Source organism: Salmo salar, chromosome 06 (assembly GCF_965601325.2).
Source record: "Salmo salar chromosome 06, fSalSal1, whole genome shotgun sequence".
Taxonomy (NCBI): Eukaryota; Metazoa; Chordata; class Actinopteri; order Salmoniformes; family Salmonidae; genus Salmo; species Salmo salar.
Genome location: NC_138296.1, coordinates 60,663,791 through 60,683,744, shown reverse-complemented (window position 1 = coordinate 60,683,744; position 19,954 = coordinate 60,663,791). Strand labels below are relative to the sequence as shown.

Genomic DNA, 19,954 nt, shown 5'->3' with positions numbered 1-19,954 from the left:
CCAAAACCTTATTCTTTCGCCATTCATTTTGCCCATGGGAATGGCTGAACGAACCAGAGGTAAATCATTTCTGGTTTTTAGGACTACAAGCTGGCGAGCTCTATTACTCAGCTGTTTTTGCACTGCAGCCCTGATGGGTCAATGCATCAACCAGGACATTGTTGAGAAATGACGACCAAAGTCAGCTGAAACAGGGACTCATTTTTCTCCCCTTCTGTAGCTCATTTAAAGGGATACTTTGGGATTTTGGCAATGAGGCCCTCTATCTACTTCCCCAGAATCAGATTAACTCGTGGGTACCATTTTTATGTCTCTGTGTACAGTATGAAGGAAGTTAGAGGTACTGTAGTTTTGTGAGCCAATGCTAAGTAGCATTAGCACATTGACTGGAAGTCTATGGTTTCTGCTAGCATGCTAGTAGCACACCAGTAGATTTCCAGTCATTGAGCTAATGCTAGTTAGCAATTTCTTTAGCGCTACTTCCTTCAAACTGCATGCAGACATAAAAATGATATCAACGAGTTCATCTGACTCTGGAGAAGTAGATAGAGGGCCTTGTTGCCAAAATCACAAAGTATCCCTTTTGGGTTAACAAGGTTTTCATAGGCTTCTTCATCTTAGGATGGAAGGCAAGTAAGTAGTGCAATACAAAGCCCTGTGTGAATAGAATAATTGCTGAGTTGATCCCTCCCTAATTTGCGGGCCCTGTGGTGGCCAGTGCTGTCACATGCAATAATATCCATGCCCGTTAGTGGCTCGAGCCCGCTTCACTAATCTGATAAAGGATACACAACTCATTCGACCTTGGCATCTTCACTATTCACAAAAACAAAAAGGAAAGAAATTGATGTATCAACATTGATGTATCATTGCTATTAATCCTATTGAACTAATATGTTTACCCTCCGGCTTCTGCATTGACAGAGCTGAATATTGATACATTTCTGATAGTGTCATTAAAATCTGCAAGAAAAAAGTGGTTGATTTCAATGCTCTGCATTTCAAGTATAGTACTTTTCAATTGATCTTGTATCTTGACTCTCCAATTCTTAAACCTGCCAGGGGATTGCTTTGTTTTTAGTTGATAGTTAATTGCTTAAAGTGTATATAGATCTGTATAATACAGTAATCACCAACTACTCTTATTTTCTCTCATACAATATATTCTTCTTTTTCAGACCTGGAGGAGTGACAGTGCACTATTCTCTGGTCTTTCAGACAATTTCAGAGGATAACACAGGGACTCCAGTGTCAGCTGTGCCCAGCCTGCGGGAAATGGTGGCCAAGGCTTTGAGTGAAGAGGCCTCTCTGCCAGTGGATCTACAGTCATTAAACTTTGAACCAGGTAGCCAAATCACTGTGAACAAGGTATGTTATATTTTTGAAATACATGTTTTGCATCATTGTTGTACGTCTTTCCACAGTAAAAGGGATTCCACCAACTACAACACCTGTTGAGGAAGCTGTCGAGGAAACGATTGAAGATGTAAGTACTGGCTTATTAATCTAGACTACCAATGGTAAAATACCATACTTTGCATCAACATGCTTTTTTTGTCTGTTTCATCAACAGTCCAGTGAGCCAGCTTTCCACAACGATCTGGACATATCCACAGATGAGCCAGAGATTGCCATGGAGAAGCCTCGTCTGGATGTTCCACTTGGCCCTGTGGAAAAGGAAAATGCGCTCGTCACCCTCCTGGACTCTACAGATATTCCAGATAAAGAAGAAGAAGCAGCACCACCAGAGAGAGGAGATGTGCCCTACATCTACAAGGATACTAGTGATGAATTAGTGGAGAGTGAATCTGAAGCAACAACTGAACCAGAGGAAGAGGTACCATTTATCACACACATGATTGAAACCATTCAAGCCATTGATGAGGGAACTGGTGAGCTTGTAAGAGACTATTTCCCAACCTCTCCTGCTGAGGAATACCCTGAGCCACCTTTCGGTAATTTAGTCCCTACTAATGGGTACCCTGTTTTACCCCATGAGGATTTGGATATTACCTCCGCTCCTGAAATAGAAAGTATAGAAACTAATGCTCCAGCTAAACTCCTTCCTAACTTGATATCAGAGGAGGAGGCTGTTGTTGAGAAGGAGGCTGAGCCTACTCCAACCACTCAGATTAAGTTTACCACAGCCATTGCCACTGAGGAAGAGGTTTCTAACCCTGGATTACCTATGACAAGTCTCTCAGCCATCACAGATCAGCCTGCCACTGAAGCAATAGAGGACTTTGAAGTTGAGGAGGATATTATCCTTATTCCGATTGAAGGGGAAGAGGTTGAGGAACCAGAACCTGAGGAAGAGGTAGTTGAGATCTCGGAACCTGAAAAAGAGGTAGTTGTGGAACCAGAACCTGAGGAAGAGGTATTTGAGGAACCAGAGCCCAATGAAGACGTAGTTGAAGATCCAGAACCTGAGGCAGATGTAGATGAGGTCTTGGTAGTTGAGGTCTTAGAACCTGAGGAAGAAGTAGTTGAGAACTCGGAACCTGAGGAAGAGGTAGCTGAGGAACCAGAACCTGGTGAAAAGGTAAATGAGGTCTCGGAACGTGAGGAAGAGGTAGTTGAGGTCTTGGAACCTGAGGAAGAAGTAGTTGAACCAGAACCTGAGGAAGAGGTAGTTGAGGTGTTGGAACCTGAGAAAGAGGTTCTTGAGGAACTACAAACTGAGGAAGAGGCAGTAGAGGTCTCAGAACCTGAGAAAGAGGTACTTCAGGAACCAGAGCCCGAGGAAGAGGTAGTTGAGGAACCAGAGGAAGAGGTAGTTGAGCTCTTGGAACCTGAGGAAGAGGTAGTTGAGAAACTAGAACCTGAGGAAGAGGTAGTTGTGGAACCAGAAACTGAGGAAGATGTATTTGAGGAACCAGAGCCTGAGGAAGAAGTAACTGAGGAACCCGAACTTGAGGAAGAGGTAGTTGAAGAACCGGAGCCCAAGGAAGACACAGTTGAGGAACCAGAACCTGAGGTAGATGAGGTCTTTGTAGTTGAGGTCTTGGAAACTGAGGAAGAAGTAGTTGAGAACTTGGAACCTGAGGAAGAGGTAGCTGAGGAACCAGAACCTGGGGAAAAGGTAGATGAGGTCTCGGAACCTGATGAAGAGGTAGGTGAGGTCTTGGAACCTGAGGAAGAAGTAGTTGACAAGCTTGAACCTGGGGAAGAGGTAGTTGAGTTGTTGGAACCTGAGAAAGAGGTACTTGAGGAACTACAAACTGAGGAAGAGGTAGTTGAGGACTTGGAACCTGAGAAAGAGGTACTTGAGGAAATAGAACCTGAGGAAGAGGTAGTTGAGGAACCAGAGGAAGAGGTAGTTGAGCTCTTGGAACCTGAGGAAGACATAGTTGAGGAACTAAAACCTGAGGAAGCGGTAGTTGAGGAACCAGAGCCTGAGGAAGAGGTAGTTGAGGAACTAGAACCCGAGGAAGAGGTAGTTGAGGAATTAGAACCTGAGGAAGCCGTAGTTGAAGAACCAGAGCCTGCGGAAGAGGTAGTTGAGGAACTAGAACCTGAGGAAGAGGTAGTTGAGGAGCCTGAGGAAGAGGTAGTTGAGGAACCAGAACCTGATGAAGAGGTAGTTGAGAAACCAGAGGAAGAGGTAGTTGAGGAACCAGAACCTGAGGAAGAGGACGTTGAAGAACCAGAACCTGAAGAAAAGATAATTGAGGTTTCGGAACATGAGGAAAAGGTAGTTGAGAAAACAGAAGAAGAGGTAGTTGAAGAACCAGAACCAGAGGATGAGGTATTTGAGGAACTAGAACCTGAGGAAGAGGTCGTTGAGGAACTAGAACATGAGGAAGTGGTTGTTGAGGAACTAGAACCTGAGGAAGAGGTAGTTGAGGAACTAGAACCTGATGAAGAGGTAGTTAAAGAACCAGAGCCTGAGGAAGAGGTAGTTGAGGAACCAAAGCCTGAAGAAGAGGTAGTTGAGGAACCAGAACCAGAGGATGAGGTAGTTGCAAAACCAGAACATGAGGAAGAGGTAATTGAGGAATCAGAGCCTGAGGAAGACATAGCTGAGGAACCAGAGCCTGAGGAAGAGGTAGTTGAGGAACTAGAACCTGAGGAAGAGGTTGTTGAGGAACCGGTAGTTGAGGAACTAGAACCTGCGGAAGACGTAGTTGAGGAACTAGAACCTGAGGAAGAAGTAGTTGAGGAACCAAAGCCTGAAGACGAGGTAGTTGAGGAACCAGAACCAGAGGATGAGGTAGTTGCAAAATCAGAACATGAGGAAGAGGTAATTGAGGAATCAGAGCCGGAGGAAGACATAGCTGAGGAACCAGAGCCTGAGGAAGAGGTAGTTGAGGAACTAGAACCTGAGGAAGAGGTTGTTGAGGAACCGGTAGTTGAGGAACTAGAACCTGCGGAAGACGTAGTTGAGGAACTAGAACCTGAGAAAGAGGTTGTTGAGGAACCAGAGCCTGAGGAAGAGGTAGTTGAAGAACCAGAAACTGAGGAAGAGGTAATTGAGGTCTTGGAACATGAGGAAAAGGTAGTTGAGAAACCAGAAGAAGAGGTAGTTGAGGAACCAGAACCAGAGGTTGAGGTTGTTGAAGAACCAGAATATGAGGAAGAGGTAATTGAGGAATCAGAGCCTGAGGAAGACATAGTTGAGGAACCAGATCCTGAGGAAGCGGTAGTTGAGGAACTAGAACCTGAGGAAGAGGTTGTTGAGGAACTAGAACCTGAGGAAGCGGTAGTTGAGAAACTACAACCTGAGGAAGCGGTTGTTGAGGAACTAGAACCTGAGGAAGAGGTAGTTGAGGAACTAGAACCTGAGGAAGAGGTTGTTGAGGAACCGGTAGTTGAGGAACTAGAACCTGCGGAAGACGTAGTTGAGGAACTAGAACCTGAGAAAGAGGTTGTTGAGGAACCAGAGCCTGAGGAAGAGGTAATTGAGGACCCAAAGCCTGAGGAAGAGGTAGTTGAGGTCTCAGAACCTAAGGAAAGGGTAGTTGAGAAACCAGAGGAAGCAATAGTTGAGGAACCAGAACCTGAGGAAGAGGTAGTTGAAGAACCAGAAACTGAGGAAGAGGTAATTGAGGTCTTGGAACATGAGGAAAAGGTAGTTGAGAAACCAGAAGAAGAGGTAGTTGAGGAACCAGAACCAGAGGTTGAGCTTGTTGAAGAACCAGAATATGAGGAAGAGGTAATTGAGGAATCAGAGCCTGAGGAAGACATAGTTGAGGAACCAGAGCCTGAGGAAGCGGTAGTTGAGGAACTAGAACCTGAGGAAGAGGTTGTTGAGGAACTAGAACCTGAGGAAGCGGTAGTTGAGGAACTACAACCTGAGGAAGCGGTTGTTGAGGAACTAGAACCTGAGGAAGCGGTAGTTGCGGAACTAGAACCTGCGGAAGAGGTAGTTGAGGAACTAGAACCTGAGAAAGAGGTAGTTATGGAACCAGAGCCTGAGGAAGAGGTAGTTGAGGAACCAAAGCCTGAGGAAGAGGTAGTTGAGGAACCAAAGCCTGAGGAAGAGGTAGTTGAGGAACCAAAGCCCGAAGAAGAGGTAGTTGAAGAACCAGAACCAGAGGATGAGGTAGTTGAAGAACCAGAATATGAGGAAGAGGTAATTGAGGAAACAGAACCTGAGGAAGAGGTGGTTGAGGTCTTGGAACCTGAAGAAGAGGAAGTTGAAGAACCAATGCCTGAGGAAGAGGAGGTTCAAGAACCGGAGCCTGAGGAAGAGGTAGTTGAAGATCCAGGACCTGAGGAAGAGGTAGTTGAGGTCTCGGAACCTGAGGAAAAGGAAGTTGAAGAACCAATGCCTGAGGAAGCTGAAGAACCAGAACCTGAGGAAGAGGTAGTTGAGGAAACACAGCTTGAGGAAAATATTAGTGAGCCACCAGCTGAAGAAATTAAAATCATCCAACCTGTGGATTCTTTAGAGGACACTCTATTTGGAGAGGAAACTGATCCTGTTGAAGAGGACAATATTGCCCCAGTAGAAGACCAGTCAGCTGAGGAGGACATGAAGGAACTGTTGCCTGAATACCACGGGTATGAGGACAGCTATCATGAAGAAGCTGTTGATACTGTGGAAGAAACAGGTGCGTAATGCAGGTTATAAAGGCTGTTATAGATCAGTAAAGAACAGATAACATGCATATATAATTAAACATTTTCAACAATGAATTTTGTTGCTAGAGGAGTGCAGTTGCATCACAACTAATAATTACAGCCCGGCCCAGGGAGGAGATGTATTAATGGTCTATATTTGGACTGAGTGCTGTGCGGCCTGCTGATGAATCTTTTGTCGTGTTTATCATTTTGTATGCAGTAAACACAAGGCTTTTGACAATTCATTCATTACCAATGCTTATACTGCTGAGAGATACTTTATCAAATGATGCTGATTGATTTTTATAAAATAAATCAGACAAATATTATTCACTGCAAGGCCCCGGCAGAAGTGAATGGCTCGTCTGGAACGGTTTTATTCCAGCAGTCATATAGGGAATGAAGCTCCACATTCAGTATAAAGCAGGATAATGTATTATGTATTGGACAGTTGGCAGGCATTTGCAGTATGGGTAAAACACACTTGATGGTTAGTGACTTATTGAAATATATTCTCCTATTACAAAGATGACACAGCAGAGGTCAGTGAAGTGGAAGTGGCTCCATTGCCAGAGGAGAGTGAAGAGAAGATAGCAGTGATAGCAGAACCCATCCCAGACTCTACGCCAACACCACCTGCAGAATCTGACACTGTGCCTGTGGTAGATGTAACAGAGTCACCTTCAGAATTAAGGCTTATAGTGGAGGATACTGAGGAGCCTGAGGTGGTTGTTATCGATGAAGAGGCTGAAGAGGTCGTAGAGGTCTCAGAACCTGAGGACGAGCGTGTGCAAGACCTTTCAGACGAACTTGACCAAATGGACCTGGTGAGCACAGAGCCCATTGACCTTCCAGAGGCCAGTGGATACTCATTGGCTCCTGAGGAGCACCCCGTCGAGACCACAGCTTCTCCACCACTAAGATACCTGACCACTCCCTCCATGACCACGGCGAGTAAAGGCAGGGAGCTGGTGGTGTTCTTCAGTCTACGGGTCACCAACATGAGGTTCTCAGATGATCTCTTCAACAAGAGCTCTTCAGAATACAGATCCCTGGAGAACACCTTTTTGGAACTGGTGAGTGAGAATGAAATGTGTTCATAAAGGGGGGAATTCCGACCCAAGTTAAGTGTGTAAATGGAACATAATTCACTTATTTCTCTTTATACGTATTCTAACGTTGAACTTAAGCATGAGAATAGCATGCTATTCATCCGCTATTCGTTTGGGGTAGAGATTAAGGAAATTAAGGTGTGAAATCAAAGAAATGAAGGTGTGGCGGAAGTGTGTCTACAGATACACTGTATTCTGACCGCGACTTAATTCCCTCATAATTCCACAATCTTTATGCGTGATCAAGCGATGAATGAGGTCGAGCAACCTGTCTGTTCCAAGTGGAATAACATAATTTTTCAATAGAAATAACATCATTCTCCATGCACTGTAATTTACAAATTGATAAGCGCTATTGATAAGAGCTAGGTAAATTAGTAAGCTTTTTGGATAAGGGGATTGTAAATATCAAAGACAATTGTTTTAGATCTATTTTACCTAATGATCGCTGGAGACAAATCTGAAACCAGTCGTACAGTACGGCGGCAAACTGTAACATATCAACATATCACCTTTTCCACAGGGACATTTATGAAATACTGACCTTATAACCTTGCAGGGACGACATTTGGAGACCCAAGCTATAGGCTTCTGTAGCCATGAGCAAATGACATTATAACACCAAACCTACTGAGTTGATTTATGATTTGCAGAATGTTTTAATTATATGTCCGAAATTTTACAATTTGTATTGTGTTAAATATTACCCACTATCGTTAGCATTTTCTTCCTCTTTCACCTTCGTGTGGTTGTTCCTGAGGATCGCTAGCCATAGTGGATCATATTAGGCTAACGTATTACAAGCTGTGCAATAATTTGGGACATGTAGCCTATTTGAATCCTTATGGAACATAGACCATACGTAGCAGTTTAAACCTGGAGATTGGACGGTTGTCATCACAGTTCCATGATTAGTGAGGATTATTAGGGTAGATTTATAGGACTACTGTTTCATCCCTATTGTACTCTTTTCTCACCTTGCAATATTTTATGGATTGAACAATTGAATGTCAACTTTCAGGATGAATCGAACTACTGTATTTTTGATTCACCAATATATTTTTTATTTAATTTATTTATTTCACCTTTATTTAACCAGGTAGGCTAGTTGCGAACAAGTTCTCATTTGCAACTGCGACCTGGCCAAGATAAAGAGTAGCAATTCGACACATACAACAACAGAGTTACACATGGAATAAACAAAACATACAGTCAATAATACAGTAGAACAAAAGAAAACAAAAAGTCTATATACAGTGAGTGCAAATGAGGTAAGTTAAGGCAATAAATAAGCCATGGTGGCAGAGTAATTACAATATAGCAATTAAACACGGGAATGGTAGATGTGCAGAAGATTAATGTACAAGTAGAGATACTGGGGTGCAAAGAAACAAGATAAATAAATAAATACAGTATGGGGATGAGGTAGGTAAATAGATGGGCTGTTTACAGATGGGCTATGTACAGGTGCAGTGATCTGTGAGTTGCTCTGACAGCTGGTGCTTAAACCTAGTGAGGTAGATATGAGTCTCCAGCTTTAGAGATTTTTGCAGTCTTTGGCAGCAGAGAACTGGAAGGAAAGGTGGCCAAAGGAGGAATTGGCGCATGCGCATGCTACGAGTGGGTGCTGCTATGGTGACCAGTGAGGTGAGATAAGGCGGGGCTTTGCCTAGCAGAGACTTGTAGATAACCTGTAGCCAGTGGGTTTGGCGATGAGTGAAGGATGCTTTGTTGCGATATAGGAAGCCGATTCTAGATTTAATTTTGGATTGGAGATGCTTAATGTGAGTCTGGAAGGAGAGTTTAGTGTGGTAAAGGTTGTCCAAACCTCTTTTTTATTATAATTCATGAATATTTTCCTAACCCTAAATAATACAAGATCAGAGTATTTTTAAATCTACCAATTGGTGCTGAAAATGAGATGAATATGCATGTGTTTACATGGCTTTCTTTCATTGATCTCTAATATTCTGAACCATTCTCTCCATATTCTAGTGAGTCTGTCAAAGAAATTAAGATTAAAGGTATGGGACTCGCGGTCGGTAATGACACAGTCTGGGATCGAACTCCAGGCTGTAGTGACGCCACAACCCTTTTTTTTTTTTAGCAAATGCTAGCTACGTTCATTTTTGGTGTGACGTCTATTTAAGAGTGACGTCCATATTTAAAGGCCTGCGTTTTGCATGACTCCTTTTTCCTCGGACTAAACTGACGTGCCTGCTTTAGCGTTGAGTGAATTTAGCAACGAGTCATAAGATAGCAGATTCAGCTTTCAGAATAAGGTACATTGAAATGATACAGCTGATGGGTATATTGTTTGTGAAAGTATATGCATAGCTAACCTTTCTTCACCTTTCTCTTGAGCTTGACATGTTAGATTGGAATACTCTATTAGCTGCCTTTAATGATTGGTTGTATCATCAATAGATGGTTTACATTGATTAGATTTACTAATGCACATAAGTCGAATAAACATGTCTCGCTTTCACGCTGAAACAACTGCACCGTTCCCCTCGGTATACAGTGCAATGACTCAGCTTACAGTTAAATCAATTGTAGAAATTGAGGGCTGCCATGTTGAGAACCGAGCACGTAGACACTGCTCTGGTTCCTTTCAATGTGATAAGATGTGGGAGAGAGAGAGGAGAGAGAGAGAGAGAGAGAGAGAGAGAGAGAGAGAGGAGATGAAATATTTCATATGTCAAACCAATTTTTGTTGTTGCTGTCATTATGTCATTGACCCCATAGCTTCATCACTAAAAGTGTGCTGGTAACCCCTCAGCCTCTCTCCACATGTACAGACTCCAATGGAATAGTTTGTTTGGGCTAATTTCAGGCTTTTAAAAAAAATAACGCTATTTGTAAATTGAAGGGGCAGACTCTGAGAAGTTAATGGACTTGAAATGCCGGCTCATTGTAAACATACGCACGTTCTGTATGTGGATAAATGAAATGATAGAGCCATTATGACCAGCTGCATCATAATAACATGATACTTCAACGCAAAATGCTCCATAGAGCCTGATCTGATCTATTCTATACTACACCCGTAGAGCCTGAACTATTCCGACTATTGTGTTAAACACACATGATATACGATACATGTGAATGAAACAGGACTGTAAGAGGCGTGGTTATTAATAAAGAAGAGTGTAGGCCTAGATGTACATTGTCTATTTAGCACAGAGTGACCCCTCACATGGTACTTTCCATTTTATTCAAGCTACAATACAAATCAGTGTTTCACTTTATAGGAGCAATTCAACCCCAAGGGAGACAGAGAAACAAAGTAGTTAAATGTTGAGTTCCAATTTGAATCAGATTCCCAGCTATGCAGGTATGTAGGCAACCTTTAAGGTGCTTCAACTCTTGAGGATATGTATTTTCAAAAGATATGTCACTTCACTCACAATTTGTGCATGATTAACATATAACTGCAGAGTGGGTTATGCTCTTTGTCTAAAATGGTAGCTTTGAATCCCTTTGACAAAACCAAGAAGTGAGGAAAAACTATAAGGAAGATTGCTGTGCTGACAACAAAAGTCTGATGAACTGCCAAGCTCCGAGATCTCAACCAGCATCAAAGCTGTCCTAAGTTTCCCTCCAAAGATCAAAAACGATTCAATGTGCTGCCTGCCAGTAACGGTTCTACATTCAATATTTCCAATTGAAAGAAATAACTGAAGGCAAAGTTTTTTTGCCCCCCGGACTTGTCTGATCTATGCTCAGGAGCCGAGGAATTACATCCTTTTAAATGGTTTATTCAACTCCGAGGGAAGGTGCTGGCTTAGACCTGGTTAGACCTGGCTTAGACCTGGTTAGACCTGGCTTCGACCTGGTTAGACCTGGTATTATCACTTCATGGCTTTGAATAATGGGACACTGCCACACCGGTCACAAGTAGAGGATTTTAGTATTCGGGCTTTGTTACACTTCAATAGAGTATAAAAACATGGAGTGTAGCGGGTAGAACTCTTTGAACTACCACATGGTAATTACAGACAGTGATTAAATGTCACTGTTATGAGAAAGTCGTTCAAATAAGTGAAGACCAATAATCTCTTTCTATGCCTAAGATAAAAAAGTTAAACACATTAGAAACATTTAAATGTCAGTAGAAAATAATTTGTCCTCAATGCTTTAGTCACTTTTGGCTTTTCTCTTCTGTTTCTGTTCAGCTGCTGCCTTACCTGCAGTCCAATCTAACAGGATTCAAGAAGCTAGAGATTCTTAACTTCAGGAATGGCAGCATTGTGGTCAACAGCAAGATGAAGTTCACCAAGTCAGTGCCATACAACGTGACCCAGGCCGTCCACTGTGTCCTGGAAGACTTCTGCAACGCTGCAGCCATGAGACTCAACATTGAGATTGACAGTCACTCTCTGGACATAGAGCCTGGTACGAGACGAGGCCCGGGTTGTGTCCCAAATGGCACCCTATTCCATATATAGTGCACTACTTTTGCCCATAGGCAGAGCCCATAGGTAAGGCCCTGGTCAAAAGTAGTGCACTACATAGGAATAGTGTGCCATTTCAGACTCAGACCATGTTTCACTGCAGTGTTGCACTCATTTCAAGATGTTTACAGAATTAAATGCATAACAAATATACTGTAGTAACAGTCTAATGAATGAAAACATTTTGCATGGAGACTACGATAAAAGTGCTTTATAGCTGTAATAGACTATAAATTGGCGAGAGTGTAAAATCTATCGAATGCAATGTGCCATCATTGCTAGACTTTTCAATAGCTAAAGTGCTAAACCTTCAAATTAAATTCAGACAGAAACAGAGGAAAACCTCATTAAAATCAAACACTTTTGACTACCTCCCTGAGAAAAAAATATTGTTAAAAAGGGGGAGAAGACAGCTTCACAGCTACTTTGGTATTTCACGGAAACTGATCCTACCATTTTCCCCCTTCCTCATCCTTTTTTGAACAGCTGATCAAGCAGATCCCTGTAAGTTCTTGGCGTGCAACGACTTCTCTCACTGTGTGGTGAATCGATGGTCACGGGAGGCTGAATGTCTCTGTGACCCGGGGTACATGGCTAAGGACGGCCTGCCCTGTCAGAGTATCTGTGTCCTGCAGCCAGACTACTGCCAGAACGGGGGCCATTGTGAGATAATACCAGGGCATGGAGCCACTTGCAGGTACCTTAGAATACTTCAACTATCTGAACATATAGGAAACATTGCAGTATGTTTCTATACACGTACCAAGATTTGTATTAAAACCACACATTTGTACTGCTACCTAATATTCATAATATCCATTGTCATCACTTGTTTCTCTCACCTGTTACATGTTACTCTACATGTTTATGTTGTTTCCTTAAAGTGTTGCGAGGAAAGCAACACAATGTGGCAATATAATACCACATTCAACACTACACACACACTCTTCATGAACTATATATTATGTGCTCTAACCAAGTGTCTTTCACTGCTTTAGATGCCCATTAGGTCAAGTCTTGCACTTTAATGGGGAATGCTTTACTGAGCTGGTGGCCGTGCCAGTGACCCCTTCCTTTTCATAAGCTGCTTTGTGGGCTTCCTGTCCTTTGTTTATGCCGTGATAGCTCTCATGTTATTCGTGTACACACAATGTAGACGGACCAGAGAGACAGTGACTTTGGCATAAGCAAAAGTATTTTCTTCACTGTGTGGATTTGTATGGTACATGTATTTAGCTGTACTATATGTATTCTTATTTCTACACTCACTATATATATACACACACATATATACACACACACACACATTCTGGTTAGAGATAACATTAATTTTGCTTTGAGTGCTGCACTGGTACTGTAGTCTTAATACTAGTGGACTCAGTGACGTTATCGTGACGCTATAAGCTCACAGCTTGCAGTCGCAGACATCCAGACAGCGTCATGCTGACACTGGAACCTACAGAAAACATTTCTGTGTAATCATTTTTTTTTTCTTAATATCATTTTGTTTAGACCTGATTAAACATACTCACCTTCTGAAACTAGGTTTTATTTTTGGGGATTCAATCTTTAAAGTCACCACCACTCAAATCTTGGTTCTTATTTAACATACACATTCAAAGCTAATCATTATGCCTTTACTGGTATATGCTTAAAGATGTATTTCTGTATGGGGGCAACGTATGTTTATTCTTCAGTAAAGCCCATATGACAAGAATCAGAAACTTCCAAATATCCTTCACTAACTATGCTACCACTTAACTAATCCCTCGACACAGTATATGTAAAAACAGCGATAAAGTACTTACAGTGACAAAGTCGTGTTCAAGCAAAGGTTAAAGTGTCAGTGGCTTTAGTTCCCCCTCTGATCCAGTTAGTTCCACGTGAAAATGTGAGAGCAGCTTTTCTGCTTGTCTGGGGATTTGAGGGCTTCAACACTACAAGGAACCAGTTAACCCACCCACACAGACCTAGATTTGCCATCTCCCATTAACACAGTGTACATCCAAAATGGCAACCTATTCTGTATATAGTACTAATCTAGCTCCTAGACCAGACAGCACCACAAACAGTCAACAATATCAAGTCTTAGAAAATCTAAAGGTTAATACGTTATTTAGCTTTCCTGTAATCTTATTGTAACTAGTTTAAGATGTCTCAGGTCAAAAGATAAAGAGCAATTTTGTCTCAGAATAGATTTGCTATGAAACAATTTTATTTAGACATTTTGAATCTCTTCAAGGGTGTCCCCCCCCCCAAAAGGTAACACTTTACTTGACACCTAGCATCATAACAGTCATAACCATGTCATAACAGTTGACATAACCTGTCATATGGTCATGACACATATTTAGACCTGTTGTGACATATAGTACAAGTCGAATGTTTGTACACAACTACTCATTCAAGGGTGTTAATTTATTTGAACTATTTTCTACATTGTAGAATAATAGTGAAGACATCAAAACTATGAAATGACACATATGGTATCATGTAGTAACCAAAAAAGTGTTTAACAAAATCAAAATCAATATTAAATTTGAGATTCTTCAAAGTAGCCACCCTTTGCCTTGATGACAGCTTTGCACACTCTAGGCATTCTCACAACCAGCTTCATGAGCAATGCTTTACCAACTGTCTTGGAGGAGTTCCCATATATGCTGAGCACTTGTTGGCTGCTTTACTCTGCGGTCCATCTCGTCCCAAACGGGTTGCGGTCGGGTGACTGTGGAGGCCAGGTCATCTGACAGAGCACTCCATTGCTCTTCTCCTTCATCAAATAGCCCTTACACAGGCTGGAGGTGCATTTTGGGTCATTGTCCTGTTGAAAAACAAATGACAGTCCCATTAAGCCCAAACCAGATGGGATGGCGTATCGCTGCAGAATGCTGTGGTAGCCATGCTGGTTAACTGTTCCTTGAATTCTAAATAAATCACTGACAGTGTCACCAGCAAAGCACCCCCACACCTCCTCCATGCTGGGGGGGGGGGGGGATCCTTGGGATCCTCATGAAGCTGGTTGAGAGAATGCCAAGATGTGTAGAAATGCTGTCATCAAGGCAAAGGGTAGCTAATTTGAAAAAACTCAAATATAAAATATTTGGATTTGTTTAACAAATTTGTTTTTACTACACGATTCCATATTTATTTCATCATTTTGATGTCTTCACTATTATTCCACAATGTAGAAAATAGTAAAATAAAAATGTTTTTACTGGAATGAGTAGGTGTGGCCAAATTTTTGACTGGTACTATATATTGCGTTATTTTATGGCTGATTATGACATCAACATAAGAGTGCCCAAAGAAAACCCACAAAACCTACCACACAAGGCAAAACATTTTAATACACCATAGCCTACTTGTCCACAGTATTTTTATAAGATTTTCTGAAATTGACCATATTAAGTATTCATTGTAATTGCACACACATTAATGTCAGAGATGCACCTACCCCAATGCTCTGCTGCTGATGACTGAGATGAATACAAAATCATATTTCAGGAGCAGGACAACACACCCTCTTTTATGATTATGATGGTCATAATGCTTCATGACAGTGTCATGAAGTGGATTTTTCTTAGTCTAAGTGACACAGGATGGCTATAATGCTTCCTGACTGTGCCATAAAGTTCATTTTCTTAATCCAAATAAAGTGACAGGATGGTCCTTATGCGTCATGACAGTGTCATGAAGTGTATTTTATACAAGTTATTTAAAATATATAAAAACATAACTTAAAAAACTTAATTACAACAACAAAAAAGGAGTTAAGAAACAAACTTTCAAATGAAAGGAAACTTCTTGGCAGGGAAAAAAAGCATTTGAATAAAATGTGGGTTTTGAAACTTATGTAGGTGTCATAACCAGCCATAAAATAACACAATATATGTCAATGTCTAAATATATGGGCCATGACAGTGTTATGACCATATTATGACAAGTTATGTCAGCTGTTATGTCATTATGACATGGTTATGACCATGTCATGTGTTATGATGCTAGGTGTCAAGTGTTAACCTACAACTAATAAAAACTACTGCTACAACTACAAATAAAACAATACTAAGTACCTATAATATACAGTTGAAGTCAGAAGTTACATACACTTAGGTTGGAGTCATTAAAACTCGTTTTTCAACCCCTCCACACATTTCTTGTTAAACAATAGTTTTGGCAAGTCGGTTAGGACATCTACTTTGTGCATGACAAGTCATTTTTCCAACAAGTGTTTACAGATTATTTCACTTATAATTCACTGTATCACAATTCCAGTGGGTCAGAGGTTTACATACACTAAGTTGACTGTGCCTTTAAACAGCTTGGAAAATTCCAGAAAATGATGTCATGGCTTTAGAAGCTTCTGATAGGCTAATTGACATCATTTGAGTCAATTGGAGGTGTACCTGTGGATGTATTTCAAGGCCTACCTTCAAACTTAGTGCCTCTTTGCTTGACATCATGGGAAAATCCAAAGAAATCAGCCAAGACCACAGAAAATATTTTGTAGACCTCCACAAGTCTGGTTCATCCTTGGGAGCAAGGAAGGTACCACGTTCATCTGTATAAACAATAGTACGCAAGTATAAACACCATGGGACCACACAGCCGTCATACCGCTCAGGAAGGAGACGCGTTCTGTCTCCTAGAGATGAACGTACTTTAGTGCGAAAAGTGCAAATCAAACCCAGAACAACAGCAAAGGACCTTGTGAAGATGGAGGAAACAGGTAGAAAAGTATCTATATCCACAGTAAAATGGTTTGCAACTGCACATCTGGACAAAGATCATACTTTTTGGCCTAATGACCCTCGTTATGTTTGGAGGAAAAAGAGGGAGGCTTGCAAGCCGAAGAACATCATCCCAACCGTGAAGCACAGGGGTGGCAGCATCATGTTGTGGGGGTGCTTTGCTGCAGGAGGGACTGGTGCACTTCACAAAATAGATGGCATTATGAGGGAGGAAAATTATGTGGATATATTGAAGCAACATCTCAAGACATCAGTCAGGAAGTTAAAGCTTGGTAGCAAATGGGTCTTCCAAATGGACAATGACCCCAAGCATACTTCCAAAGTCAAGGTATTGGAGTGGCCATCACAAAGCTCTGACCTCAATCCTATAGAACATTTGTGGGCAGAACTGAAAAAGCGTGTGCGAGCAAGGAGGCCTACAAACCTGACTCAGTTACATCAGCTCTGTCAGGAGGAATGGGCCAAAATTCACCCAACTTGTTGTCTGAAGCTTGTGGAAGGCTACCTGAAACACTTGACCCAAGTTCAACAATTTAAAGGCAATGCTACCAAATACTAATTGGGTGTATGTAAACTTCTGACCCACTGGGAATGTGGTGAAAGAAATAAAAGTTGAAATAAGTCATTCTCTCTACTATTATCCTGACATTTCACATTCTTAAAATAAAGTGGTGATCCTAAGTGACCGAAGGGAATTTTTACTAGGATTAAATGTCAGGAATTGTGAAAAAGTTTAATGTATATGTAAACTTCCGACTTCAACAGTATACATATTTACAAATATCTTCATGGAGATGTTTCTATTAGTTAAAAACAACAGTTAACATTTGAAAAAGAGCTTTCTTAAATGTTCTAATTTGAATGCCTTGATTTCTATAGGTAAATTATTCAAGTCAGTTGGGCCTTTGTATCCGAAAGATCTTACTCCAACCTCGTGATGTACCCTTGGAATGTGGAATTGCTGCTGTTGTCGAAAGGAGTAGTGTGAGTCTTGTGAAGTTAGGTCTTCCTTAATATATACAAGGAAATTTAAGTTGATACATTTAAAATATAAATTGGTACCAATGTAGTCATCTCCTGTTTGGGAGTAACAGCCAATTTAGTTATTCATACATTGTGCAATGATGTGTCTTATAATGGCATCCAAGAATGAATCTGCAAAGATTGTTATAAATGACATCTAATTCGTAAAGTAAGGTCTTGGTTGTGTTTTGGTAGATGTCACCATAGTAACCCAACTGCTGCTTCCTATCCTAGACTAAGGTCTTTCTAATGGATACAATAAAACAATTGTTACAGTAGCGCTGTATAGTAACCCAAGCTTATGCTTTCCAAAAGATAATTCAGTATCTATCCTCAAAGCCATATATTTCAAACAATCAACACTTTCAAGCATTGTTCGTCACATTTTGAAATGTGGAGTTTATTCTTTGCCATGTACTAAACAGCATATAGGACTTTGATTTAAAGCCACATTATTTGCTACAAATCATTTTTGTAAAGTGTTAATATCATCTTGGAGTGTTGCTTGGATCTGCAAAATATTTTAACCTGATGTATAGAGAGCACTGTAACAGCATATATGTGAACATGTGTATTCTGACAAATGAGGCAATTCAATTATGAATATAGAGAAAAGGGGTGCCAATACTGAGCCTTGAGGTACACATCTGAGTCCAAGAAGTTGTGATTTGTGTCTTATGAAAACAAAGATACGCATGGTACCAGTTTAAAAAAAATAATTGTGAAACCAATGTTTACATTTTCCTATTAAGATAGAATAATCAACAACAAAAAAAAGCATTTGATTTTAATGGCACCAGTTAGTTTGCCTTGGTCAGATGAAAAAGGTATATCATCAGTATGTTTCACTAATGCTGTAGTTGTAGAATGGTTGGGTCTAAAGCCAGATTGAAATTAAATGCATCTAGTACTGATACATTAGGGAATGTATTCATTTCTCAAAGACGTTTCCTATTAAACAGCAATTTAGGCCTACAATCAGGATACATTTGAAAATGGTCTATAAGCAACGTGAAGGTAAAGTACTTTGTTTTTGCCAAGAGGATACTGCACCATATTTAACTCAGTGTCATTCCATCTCACAGGTCTTTATAATGTACACTAGAACCTCCTGACTAATACGTCTTCTTTACAGAAAAACCACCCAATGTGACTTTGCCCCTTGGGATAATGTATAGTGGCAATGGTTTTATTTTTTGCTACTTCCTTTGCTCGTTTTGTCTCAATATCAGTTCTCTTGTTATTATTTTGTAGATACCCAGAAAAGTATACGTCTTCCAGGCCTGACAAATTAAGAACATCGAGTGTTGAATGACAACACTACGTATTGAGGTAAGGACTTGTTAGGTCATTTGTTTTCTCTGGACAACTTTGACTTTTATTTGATTGTCATTTCTGACCCAGACAGAGAATGCTAAAGGTATCAAATTACATTATCGAAACAAGAAAGCGAATCAAACCATGACATAATTATTATTCAAACAGGTCCATTATCTTTCTGCTAGTTTACGGGTGGAGCTCAAATTGATTTAGAGCGGAGTGCATTTCTACAAGACAGTAAGCCGGACAGACAGACAAACACTTCACACAGACAAACTAAACCTACCAAAGTGAAGGCTTATCCCATGTTATTCACCTCTTGATGGAGGAGAGGCGGATTCTCAAGCCTGTTTATGAGCAGAAGCCGTTGTTGCTTTCGGGAATGCAGGCTTTGTCGGTAGTCTGGCTTTGTGATTAGTCTGGCCTTCTTTGATCCTCTTTCCGGGTCAGTGTTATTTTGTTGTTGAGGAACTGGGTCAAATTGAATTAAGAGTTAAATGAAAGGATACAGAATGCAGAATTGAGTTTGGCTAAGTTTCATTCAAAAGATAATACAATTCAAAGCATCAGACTTGGGTTTATACAGTATCCCAGTTAGATTAATGATATACATTTTAGCATGCACTGTACAGTCTTGGTGAAAGGTAACACTGGCATCTGTGTTTCTCTTTTTTAGACTTGGCGACTGCAGAAGAGACACAGGACTGTTAATAAACGATAGCTAATCGCAGATGCAGATCACAGAGTATGTTGTGATTGCAAAGACATTGACCTGTTGGCTACTGATGGACAGACAGGCTCTCAGCCAGACAACCCCTTCATTTGACCTTTCCAAAGCCTGTGTTTTACCAGAAAGGATACTCCCATTTTCTGTCAAACAGACATTCAGGCGAACTCGATCATCGTCATCAGTGAACAAATGACTCGGGAACGACAGATGAATGTCAAACGGATGTGGTCATTTTGCTATGGCATCCCAGGACAGCTAACTGGCTTTTATACATATGTGCTGACATTTATTTTAGTAGTGAAAGTGTTAAATGTAAAATGCCAGACAAAGTTACAAGAAATGTTTTCCTCATAATGAGGTACTTATGTTGCAACGTTGTATAGTGAATAACACATACTGGACACCTGTGTGGGTGATGCATCATTAACGTCGGTCTCTATAAATGTAATGGGGTTTCCTCGGTGTTGTAAAACTACTGTTCTGTACAAGTCGGGG

General features: G+C 40.9%; 1 protein-coding gene across 1 annotated transcript; it reads left to right on the top strand.

The window, feature by feature from the left end:
* Positions 1–1,180: 1,180 nt before the first annotated feature.
* On the top strand, positions 1,181–19,915 carry LOC106607694 (uncharacterized). Its single transcript, XM_014204919.3, has 8 exons — positions 1,181–1,345; positions 1,425–1,486; positions 1,574–6,056; positions 6,595–7,142; positions 11,357–11,576; positions 12,122–12,332; positions 18,664–18,741; positions 19,406–19,915. Exons 1-7 carry the CDS (start codon positions 1,276–1,278, stop codon positions 18,722–18,724), a joined length of 5,655 nt encoding a protein of 1,884 aa, XP_014060394.3. The 5' UTR covers positions 1,181–1,275; the 3' UTR covers positions 18,725–18,741; positions 19,406–19,915.
* Positions 19,916–19,954: the final 39 nt, after the last annotated feature.

Excerpts from the sequence above, each read along its gene's own strand:
- LOC106607694 (XM_014204919.3), top strand. The coding sequence starts at position 1,276 with ATGGTGGCCAAGGCTTTGAGTGAAGAGGCCTCTCTGCCAGTGGATCTA. Across the intron at positions 1,346-1,424 it reads GTCATTAAACTTTGAACCAG|TAAAAGGGATTCCACCAACT; the intron begins GTAGCCAAATCA and ends GTCTTTCCACAG. Across the intron at positions 12,333-18,663 it reads GGGCATGGAGCCACTTGCAG|ATACCCAGAAAAGTATACGT; the intron begins GTACCTTAGAAT and ends ATTATTTTGTAG.